At 36.7% G+C, this 11,875-nt stretch overlaps 1 protein-coding gene across 1 annotated transcript; it reads right to left on the bottom strand.

The window, feature by feature from the left end:
* Positions 1-579: 579 nt before the first annotated feature.
* Positions 580-10,331, bottom strand: cgasa (cyclic GMP-AMP synthase a). Its single transcript, XM_041252049.1, has 5 exons — positions 9,604-10,331; positions 3,466-3,685; positions 2,785-3,033; positions 1,745-1,844; positions 580-1,347 (listed from the first exon to the last, which is right to left on the bottom strand). The coding sequence occupies exons 1-5, from the start codon at positions 10,135-10,137 to the stop codon at positions 1,011-1,013; spliced, it is 1,440 nt and encodes a 479-aa protein (XP_041107983.1). The 5' UTR covers positions 10,138-10,331; the 3' UTR covers positions 580-1,010.
* Between the last annotated feature and the right edge of the window lie 1,544 nt (positions 10,332-11,875).

Genomic DNA, 11,875 nt, shown 5'->3' with positions numbered 1-11,875 from the left:
TGTGTGTGTGTGTGTGTGTGTATATATATATATATATATATATATATATATATATATATATATATATATATATATATATATATAAAATCCCTGCCACTGAAAAGGCTGTTAAAGGATGTATCTATCATTCTCAGTGTAAATGAAAAGACTGAGCTGATGCAATAACTAGTTTATTGAAAGGCAAAACATTATAGTTCATATTTAGAGGATGCCACAATGATAAATATGTATTCATTTAAGATTGAGTAATTAGGTTTGGTATGTAACTGTTCACAAACCACCATTTGCAACATATAAAAATATTACATTTGCAGTATTTGGAGGTAGAGCTGCAACTACGGTACTAGCTCATCTATTTTTTTTTTTTATTTTATTTAAATAAAACAGATTTTTTTATATTTTTTTAAATAAATAAAAAGTCGCCAACCCTGATCATGTGACTTTGGTCTTGCATGATCCACTTATTGACCAAAAAAATCCTCTGTAGCCATTACATATAGTGGTTTACATCACTACCCCCGGAGTGTCCCAAACCCCACTTTTGAGAATAGTATTATAGCAATGATACAACCACCAATATTTAATCACTGGACATAACTTTTATTAGAATATGTTAATGAAAACAAGGTTAAATCTTAAATCTGCTCAGTTTATCTATAATGGTCTACAGCATAGGGTGTGATTTAGATGCCAGTACTGTGCTGAAAAAAAATCTAAAGGTCCTCGGTATATTAACAACTGACAATGCGTCTATACTTCAATGTTTATTTCACAATAAAAAACTTTTTCTCAAAAAGTTACATGCAAATGAAGACACATTTCTTACACTGATATATAACTGAAAATGTTTTCTATAGTTTGTAAATATAAAATAATGAATCAATAAACTACTCACTTTAACAGTAATACTTTCCAACAAACTTTGTTTAAATGTAGCAATTTTTAATTGTTTTTTTTTTTTATTATTTTTCTTTGAAGTCAGAACCAGACTTAATATAGTCTGGTCATACTTACTTAAAGATTGGAAACATGTTGTTCCTTTCAGAATCAATACAGTTTATTAGGAACTCTTGCTTTTTTGAATCAGAGCAGGACTCTAAAAGATTGTAAGTGGGTACAAAAAAATGAGGAAGGCTCCCTGTTTTTAGATGCTTAATGAAATCATCCAAAAGCTGCTGAAAACAGTCATCAAGATGAGCCAACTCCCACTGGCTGTCCTTCGGTCTCTTGACACAGCCGTGCAGCAAAACTGTCTTTGCTTGATAGGAGAAGAACTTGGACAGTTCCTTGGGGTGCTTCTTTTTCAGCTCGTTTAGTAAGTGCTTCAGAAGTTTGAGACATTGTTTCCTGTGAGAGCAAACAAAAAGATTACAACTAAGAACGAGTAATGCACAATTACACACATGCAGTAACTGTTGCGAGTCTAGATAATCGGACCTCTGAATGGTTTCATTATCAAATACGTGCTTTTCCAGCAGCCTAGTGCTCACTGCAACAAGTCACGCATTCAGCTGTATTACAGAACAGTGTGGCAACTAATAATTATGTTGTTATCAAAAGCAGCCAACTGTGACTTAAAAGCTGTGTCACATATCAGCAATATAAAGGAACACGATTACAATACAGACATATCATGACACTAAAATTCCAATGTTGGAGTGAAATTCAAAAGAACTGCAAAAGGCACAACACGAGTCTATAAAGGATTAAAAAGAGCAGTGCTTCAGGGCACTATGCAATATACCTGCAACACTTTGAACCCCCGGACTCACAGCAGGTCTTTGTACTGCCATGATTCCTCAGAATTGCCTTCTCAATGTGGGAGAATGAAATACGCCATACATCTGAAAACAAAATTATATTAAGGAAAGATTTAATTTTACACATGTTCTGAATAATCGGAAATGCAGGGAGCACTCCAGTCAGAAACTCTCTCTGGTGTCAGTTAACATCAGATGGAAGTAAGATATGTAGGACCCTGTGATTCATTTTTTTTGTTTTTTGCTTATGCGTGACAATGTACTGCATGCCAGTTTCCTATCAAATTTGCTGACAAGCATTATGAAACTTACAGTTCCCCAAAACGTCCACGTGAAAGTACATTTTCTCATTGTTAAGCTGACGTAGGTTATTCATTTCCCCCCCTACTGATGAAAAATAAAGCCAGATATCTTTTTTTTTTTTTTTTTTGTCCTTTAAAAAGAATTATAGTCCCAATTATTTTACCCCGTTTTTCTTCCCAATTTCAGAATGACTAACTATATTCCCTCACCACAGCAGTTCCCCACAACAGCTCTGGAGAACTGAAATGGGTCAGTGGGTGTCTTCTGATTCCACGATGAAGCCAATTGCCTCTACGCCAAGGAAAGTTTGGATTGTTTGGGTAGTGGGGTACATTCTCAAAGCATTGACTGCCATCTTTAATTCCCTTCGAGTTACTATATTTATTCAAATAATGACTTAAAAATAACTTTCAAACTGTTATCCTTTCTAAAACTAGACTACTTAAAGACAACTAATACTTTAAAAATACACACTATTGTAAAATGAGTATCGTGATACATGACTAAAAGCACTACAGTACATACTGCTGCTACAGCAGCATAGTGTCTCCTTTTAACAAAATAGGTCAGCATTAATGCACACAAAGTATGCATATTAGTATCACACCTAATACAAACTGAGGACAAGACTAGTGCTGTGTGGCAGAATTGGGCCAAACACCTGCTTTTCTGATCGAACTCACGGCTGGCATAACTGGTATGAAAAAAAGAGACACGCTACCCCTTGCGTAGATTCCTTCCTTTTCATCCCATCCTTTGCCAACATATTTTGGCACAAGGTAGAAAGGTTTTAACTTAAAGTCCTTTTTCACTTTGGTCCCCAGCCAGTCAACAATGTTGAAGCCATCTTTCGTCATTGGTGGCCAGCTCATTGAATGGACTTCCAGCCCCAGGACGATATCCACTGAGATTTCCTTGACCTGTAAGGTAACAGCAGGGCACCCCTTTCTCTTCCTCTCAACCTGTACATCTTTTATAAAGGAGAGAGAATGGGATGCTGTCGGTGGATGGCACTTTCAGCTAACACATTTCTTTTACATACCCTTTCACCCTCTAATGGTAAATTGTATTTGTACCCATGCATATTACATACTTTTCTTTCAATAACAAGAAGCCTATGGAAACCATGTACACTGTGTTTGAACAATGAACACATCAAGTTTCTCCAAGACAGCAAATGGCACTGGTCTGTCTGTCTGGAGCGTGAAATGAAGGCCCTATCAAACCATTTATTTAGAAATAATAGTTTCTTAATCGTGTAGCAAAGAACAGTTTAATAACCAATTCTGCCACAGGCTGTAAGACTACTGATGTGTTGAATTACAGATACTGATTTGCTGGATTTTTTCAATGTGGAGATCGGATATAGCCTGTTTCTTGTTAACATTATGAAACTACCAACCTTTCTGTGATTTTGTCGCTTCTTTTACATGCTTCCTGAATTCGAAGAGCATGTTGTGTGCAGACAGCGTCCCATCCTTCAATAAGAAGTGCTCCAGAGGACTTCTGGGATTTCTTTTAAACGACACACTGTAGAAAGCGCCCCCTGAATCAAATTGTTCCAATTGCACTCTATGGACAGGTATAGTCAGCATAATGTCAAATTCATCTGGTTCAGAAATCTGTGAAAAAATAATACATACACACACACACACACACACACACACACACACACACATATATATATATATATATATATATATATATATATATATATATATATATATATATATATATATATATATATATATACACACACACACAGCTCTGGAAAAAATTAAGAGACCACTGCAAAATTATCAGTTTCTCTGGTTTTACTATTTATAGGTATGTGTTTGGGTAAAATTAACATTTTTGTTTTATTCTATAAACTACTGACAACATTTCTCCCAAATTCCAAATAAAAATATTGTTATTTAGAGCATTTATTTGCAGAAAATGACAACTGGTCAAAATAACAAAAAAGATGCAGTGTTGTCAGACCTCGAATAATGCAAAGAAAATAAGTTCATATTCATTTTAAAACAACACAATACTAATGTTTTAGGAAGAGTTCAGAAATCAATATTTGGTGGAATAACCCGGATTTTCAATCACAGCTTTCATGCGTCTTGGCATGCTCTCCACCAGTCTTTCACATTGATGTTGGGTGACTTTATGCCACTCCTGGCACACAAATTCAAACAGCTCGGCTTTGTTTGATGGATTGTGACCATCCATCTTCCTCTTGATCACATTCCAGAGGTTTTCAATGGGGTTCAGGTCTGGAGATTGGGCTGGCCATGACAGGGTCTTGATCTGGTGGTCCTCCATCCACACCTTGATTGACCTGGCTGTGTGGCATGGAGCATTGTCCTGCTGGAAAAACCAATCCTCAGAGTTGGGGAACATTGTCAGAGCAGAAGGAAGCAAGTTTTCTTCCAGGACAACCTTGTACTTGGCTTGATTCTTGCGTCCTTCACAAACACAAATCTGCCCGATTCCAGCCTTGCTGAAGCACCCCCAGATCATCACCGATCCTCCACCACATTTCACAGTGGGTGCGAGACACTGTGGCTTGTAGGCCTCTCCAGGTCTCCGTCTAACCATTAGACAACCAGGTGTTGGGCAAAGCTGAAAATTGGACTCATCAGAGAAGATGACCTTACTCCAGTCCTCTACGGTCCAATTCTTATGGTCTTTTGCAAACCTCAGCCTGGCTCTTCTTTGCTTCTCATTGATGAAGGGCTTTTTTCTAGCTTTGCACGACTTCAGCCCTGCCCCTAGGAGCCTGTTTCGAACCGTCCTCGCCGTGCACTTCACCCCAGCTGCCGTTTGCCATTCTTTTTGTAGGTCACTTGATGTCATCCTACGGTTGCTGAGTGACATTCGAATGAGTTGGCGGTCATCCCGGTCAGTGGAGAGTCGTTTTCGCCCTCTGCCGGTCTGTAGCTTTGTTGTCCCCAATGTGTGCTGCTTGACCTTGTTCTTATGAACCGCCGTCTTTGAAATTTTAAGGATGCAAACAACCCGACGCTCACTGTATCCCTCTGCCAGTAAAGCCAGAATTTAACCCTTCTTTTCCTCACTCAAAACTTTCCTTTTCAACTCTTTGGGCATGGTCAATAGTTATTTTTTGATTCCAATTACTTTTGAGGTACTACTAGCACTGTTTTGCCATCCAGCTGGTCCTATTGCAAGAGGATAGTGATGACCACAGGAGTGGTTTTTATACTTTTCCTCATTAAATAAGATTTGGTTCAGGTGATCCCCTAATCAGTACCTCATTCAGTAGAATGAGGTGTGCCTGTGTTGGAATTCAACAGACACTGGAATGGAATGGCTGCCATACATCTAGAGATGCTGATTTAAGAAAAATTTGCAGTGGTGTGTGTGTGTGTGTGTGTGTGTATATGTGTATGTATGTGTGTATATATATATATATATATATATATATATATATATATATATATATATATATATATATATATATATATATAGATAGATAGATAGATAGACACACACACACACACACACACACACACTGCCTATAGTAAGTATTCACCCCCCTTGGACGTTTTCGCAGTTTGTTGTGTTACAACCTGAAATCTTGATGAATTTAAATGTTTTTTTTTCCTTTGACTTACACAACCTACAACACTTTGAAGAGGCAAGAGATTTATTGTGAAACAGTTAATGAAAATTTAAAAAAAAAAAAAACTGAAATGTCTTGGTTAGATAGGTATTCACCCCCCCTGAGTCAATACTTGGTAGAACCACATTTGGCAGCAATCACAGCTGTGAGTCTTTTGGGGTAAGTCTCTACCAGGTTTGCACATCTGGACTGTGCAATATTCACCCATTCTTCTTGGCAAAATTGTTCAAGCTCTGTCAAGTTGATCAGGGATCGTTGGTGGACAGCAATTTTCCAAGTCTTGCCACAGATTCTCAATCGGATTCAAGTCCGGGCTTTGAATGGACCACTCTAGGACATTCACTTTCTTGTTTTTAAGCCACTCCAATGTTGCTTTGGCTGTATGCTTGGGGTCATTGTCCTGCTAAAAGGTGAATCTCCGACCTAGTCTTAGGTCTTTTGCAGACTGAAGCAGGTTTTCCTCAAGGATTTGCCTGTATTTAGCTCCATCCATTTTGCCCTGTACCCTGACAAGCTTCCCAGTCCCCGACGATGAAAAGCATCCCCATAGCATGATGCTGCCACCACCATGCTTCACAGTAGGGATGGTGTTACCTGGGTGATGTGCTGTGTTGGGGTGGGTTGGGTTTGTGCCAGACATAACGCTTTGCATTTAAGCCAAATTGTTCAATTTTTGCCTTTTTTGCAAATTCCAAGCAGGATTTTACATGGGCTTTTTTCAGAAATGGCTTCCTTCTTGCCACTCTTCCATACAGGAATACCTCAGCTACTGTTGACACATGGACAGTTTCTGCCATCTCAGCCGTGGAACGCTGTAGGTCTTTCAGAGTTGTCATTGGCCTCTTGGTGGCTTCTCCGACCAATGCCCTTCTTACCAAGCTACTCAGTTTGGGAGGACGGCCTGCTCTAAGCAGATTCTGGGTGGTGCCATATACCTTCTACTTCTTAATGATTGACTTGACTGTGCTCCAAGGGATATTCAATGTTAAATGATTTAATGAATATGCTTCTTTTTGTTTTATTAAATATATTGCAATGTGTGTATTAAATTAATACAATAAAAGTATTGCATTTTCCTCAACATGTATTACTGTATTTTTTTGCAAAACTATATAACGAGATAGTGGCGCACATGTATGTAGTTGGGGGTACTGTATGATCTGGATATTCATAATCTGTCCTTCTATTAAGCACCCATATTTAATAGCTTATAAACAAAATAATGTATCAATTAGAATCCAAAAATTAACCACAAAATATATACCTTAACTTCACTTTACACAAAATACAGTATATTATGTAATTTACTGTTTAATTGTAATAACCTAACATATGTGGATATATATATATATATATATATATATATATATATATATATATATATATATATATATATATATAAAATTTAAAAGATTGTTAAACACGGTTTTAACTTAATTCCAATGTTAAGAATAATAAATACACTCACCACCCTCTCTTTCCTACACACAGATGGACTTGCATCGTTTCTTTAGAGCGATGTTTCTGCTCATGCGCCGCGGAACCGGACCGTGCTCAGAAAATAGCATTTTTCATAATAATGATATATTCTCATAATTTGCTAATGCTGCTGTTTTCTTTGAAAGGCCTTGGTCAAATGTGAAATCTACTTCAAAAGTTGTACGCATTTTTAAACATGGCGAAAACCAGCACAAACCAGTAAAATTTTTTATGCCTCCATTGACTCTCCATGGAAAAAAGCTCTCTACTTGTGTTAGGGAAAACACTACACTTTATGTAGCGGGTTACACTTACGTTCTTATGAAGCGTAAACACCCCAGTGCAGCTTCAAATCGAATTGGCAACCTCTAAACAAAGGTGCCCATAATATTAAACGTACTGTTTTATAACGTATCAGTGCATTTCATTATCTGATTTATCTGTAACGCTTTACAGTGAAGTTTTAACATGTTCACTGCGTTTAAGAATGTAATGTCAAAATATAAGTAACGTAATTCATTTGCAGAGTGAGTGTGATACCTCGAAAAAAATTAAGAACCGTATAAAACACAAGTGTGGTTGTACAGGAGTTCAAAAGGAACATTGCAGTTAAATGTGTAATCATTTGTATTTATTATAGTACGTTTGTCTGTCCGGATTTGAACCGCCGATCCTCTACAATACACTGAAGGCCGACACGATATACAGTTTCGGTAAAGGTGAAATCCTCCAGGGCTCGTTCATTACAAATGGAAGTCTATTTTGTAATGCCTACCCCATTACCATTAAAGATTGTACAGCGTTTATCGAGAGAACTCAGAGTGACTTCAAGGTAATGTTGCATTTTACCCCGTGAAAATACATTTTATTCTCTCAATATTAAAATTAGAGGGTACCTTTACTACCAGACTCAAAATCTTACCTGGAGCTAGGGTTGCCACCTGGCCCCATAATTCCAGAACACTTTGGGACGGGACATGGTTTTTAAGTTGCCCTTAAACTGAAAGCAATAAACACGTAAATTGAACACTAAGCACTTGCTTAATTTATGCTGCTTCTTAATTATCCGAATCATTGTGATAATACAAATCTTACAAAATAAAAAAAGCATCTTGAATAAACATGTGTAGGTTTATTCAAGATATTTATTTGTATTTTGTACAAAATGATATTTCAGTTCTCAATATTTAAAAGATGCTATTTATATCCTATTATTTGTAATATATAGCCCTAATTTACATTGACTCTCCCAATTAAATAGCAACACTGATCCAGTGTTCACGCTGTCTGGTGTCAGGAATAGTGAACAGCTGCTCAGTATTAATGATTTCAGTGGGAGAAGGTGATATACTATTAGAAACTATAAAGAAACTTTAAAATATATATTTTTAAAACTATTAATAAAATAAATAAATATTGATGATGTTCTTATTTATTTATTTCATTTGTTAAAAGCTATTATTGTATTGTCATGCTGCCTCAAGATAATTAATCACCAGAATCAATTTAGAAAAGGTTTAGGACTCAGTTCACATGTTGATTTCCTTCCGTTTAAAGGCAACTTCAAAATCCTGTTCTGTCTCGCAGTGTTCCGGAATTATGGGGCCAGGTGGCAACCGCACCTGGAGCGCTAGGTACACGTATTTATTTTGTCTGTTCAGTTCTAGGCTATTGTGTTGTGTGTGTGTGTATATATATATATATATATATATATATATATATATATATATATATATATATATATATATATATAAACACCTGTCTGAAGTCTATTGGTAGTTATTATAAGAAGGTTTTGTAAACCATTCACATCTTAAATGTAACTGCTTTATTGAAAACAGCATTGTTTATTGTATAATGATTTCTTGGAAGATTCAACTATCACGTACAGACATGCACAAAATCCTTTAATAATAATAATAATAACCACTTTAACCACACTGCCACTCATGAACACAACTAGCATTATACATGAAAAAAACAATTGGGACATTAAATCTATACAATAAAATTTACAGTGTTATTCCTAACTCGATAATTAAGCAACACGAAGTAGTTTTAATGTTTGACTGATGTGTCTGGGGTATGGAGAGGAGGTTATAACAATGGGCTAGAACGCCTTGAGTAAATAAATCCTTCCCGCTTTAATCAGCTCCTCAGTTCTAAAAATACGCTCCAGCTAAATGGACATCGCAGACAGCTTTCGATGATTAGTAGTAGACCTACTTAAAATACTACAGTGAACTGCAATTGAACGGCGTGGACCCAGAGACTTCTTTTTTTTTTTTTTTTTAATCGATGTAGTAGGATAGGGATAACATGTCCAGTGAGAGCGAGGAAAACGTAAACTTGAATTATTGCAATCGCAGCAGGCAGATGTCCTTTACTGATATGTTACCAAATAATTGTTATTTTTGATTAACTTACCTTGACATTCTCATAGTAACTACCAGTAGGAAGTTTTGCGATGTCTTGGAAGTATTCGCTGGATGTTTTAACGTGTTTAACAATGGAGTCAATCACATCATTAACTTTATCTGTCGCCTTAGACCTCGATTGCTTGCTGATCTTCAAGCTTTCCAAGACTCCCAACAGATCTTTGTTTCCAGAAGTGACTTTCTTAAATCCGGCACCACCCTTCTTCACGGGACCACTCGGGCTGTCGGTTGCTAATGCTCGGCAGGCCCTCTTTTCAGGACCCTCTGATCTCTTGTCCGGTCTGGTTTTCGGAGCTGGGTGACGGGTAGACTTTGGAGAAGTTCCAGTCTGTTTAGCAGTCGGCTCTTTTGGGTGCGGACGGGTTTTAGTTTCGAGACTTGCAGTCGGTTTGTGTGTGGACGGAGCAGGGTCTTTTGTTAGTGGGGTGGATGCAATCGGGCTTTTCACTCTCGGAAGAGTTCGGGGTTTTGCGCTGCTAGGAGGTGGATTTTTAGCTCGTCCGCCGTTAGACTTCGGCATCATCTTAAAATTAAATGGAACCCTATAAAGAGAAATTTGTCGGCAGCGTTTCTCCTAGTTGACTGACGAGAAGAAATGTGCCGAAAGCAAGGGACTATGCCTGTTAAATATTAACCTACGTAATTGGTCCTGTGCCAAGTGCGTTAAATTCTGAGTAAATCTGCCCCCTCCTTAGAGTTAAAAACGTGTGGCGCACAATCTTTTAGTAACCCATCGCTATGATTATTATACATTTATAATGGTAGTCGTTTGGCTCCATGGCAGATTGTGCTGCATATATCTCACTACTATAGTGTAGTACACATGATAACATTCGCTTTATTCTGATTTGGACTACCATATTAAAAATCATATCTCTCATTAAAAAAAAAAAATCCACTTTACTGCAAAATGTATTGTAGTATTGCTCACAAAACATTGAGGAACTGGCCAGTGAGAACGAAAGCAAAGAATTTTAACCTTTCATGAATACGTTTTGTATATACTGCACATTATCAGCTTTGTTTATTGCCATTTAGGGTCTATTTTCTTTCTTTTTTCTTTAATGGGGACACTATAGCCTTAAAGTATCAGAAAGGTACAATCTCCTTTAATATCGCCATGTTTTGTGTAACTTTGCTCGCAAGCTTTAGTTAGCACTGCATCACGAAAATTGTGAAATATAACACTGCAATGAAAAGTTGGACACACTGAACTCATTTACGGTAAATCCTTTTAGCGGGATTGGAATTTCCATACAGTACTTAAACTAGGTACATTTCGAAGTATGTCAGATAGTATTCATGTTTTAAATCGGCTGCTTACACTGTGTAGTCTTGAGTACTGTGATGATGTGATTTACGTTGCTGTTTCATTTGTTTAAAATGTGACGTTTTGTATTAATTACTGGAATTGTACTTTGGGCACACCCTTTGGTTTATTATTACTATTAGTTGTAGTAGTCATAGTGGTAGTATTTGTGTTTAGCCTTTTTCCTTTCACCTTGCTACAGCTACAACATTTCCCCACTAGAGAGTGCTGTGTACCCAAGTAAATAAAATGCCATGGCGGGTAGGTACTGTGAAAAGAAGTGTACTCTGTGAAGTGAAATAAAGGGTTAGTGAGAATAATACAAGACATAATATTTCACTTTGATTTGATTAGCCACATGATTGTGGCACTTACAGTATAAGACTACAATCTGCTTCTATTTTCTACAGTTTGGTTCATCAGCCCAGATAACACTATGCAACACAATTTTTGTTCCTGGGTAGTAAGTATTATTTCCTAATTGCTTATGCCTCAAAAGTATAGAAAATGGCTATTATTTCCCACAAACTTTGCTTTTGTGACCAGGACAGTGATATTTTGAAATATCATTATTTCCAATGGGAAAACGGGCAAATGTGTGTCTTTTAGTTCACATAAAGTCAGAAAAAAACAACATATGAATCCAAATTAACATGTATTTATACTAAAGTAATACAAAAATGACTACAAAAGATTTAGAAGCGAGTTTTTCAAGATTTACCATTATATTGTATTTACAGTATAATCGTAAATCTCGAAAAACTACTCACTTCTAAATCTTTTTTGTAGTCAAAAGCACCCGTTTTCCCATTGGAAATAGTGATATTTTGAAATATCACTGTCCTGGTCACAAAAGCAAAGTTTGTGGGGAATAATAGCCATTTTCTATACTTTTGAGGCATAAGCAATTAGGAAATAACACTTACTACCCAGGAACAAAAAAAAAATAAAA

This window comes from Polyodon spathula, chromosome 6, assembly GCF_017654505.1.
Source record: "Polyodon spathula isolate WHYD16114869_AA chromosome 6, ASM1765450v1, whole genome shotgun sequence".
NCBI lineage: Eukaryota > Metazoa > Chordata > Actinopteri > Acipenseriformes > Polyodontidae > Polyodon > Polyodon spathula.
The sequence above is the reverse complement of the archived record's forward strand: the minus strand, read 5'-3'. Positions and strand labels throughout refer to the sequence as shown.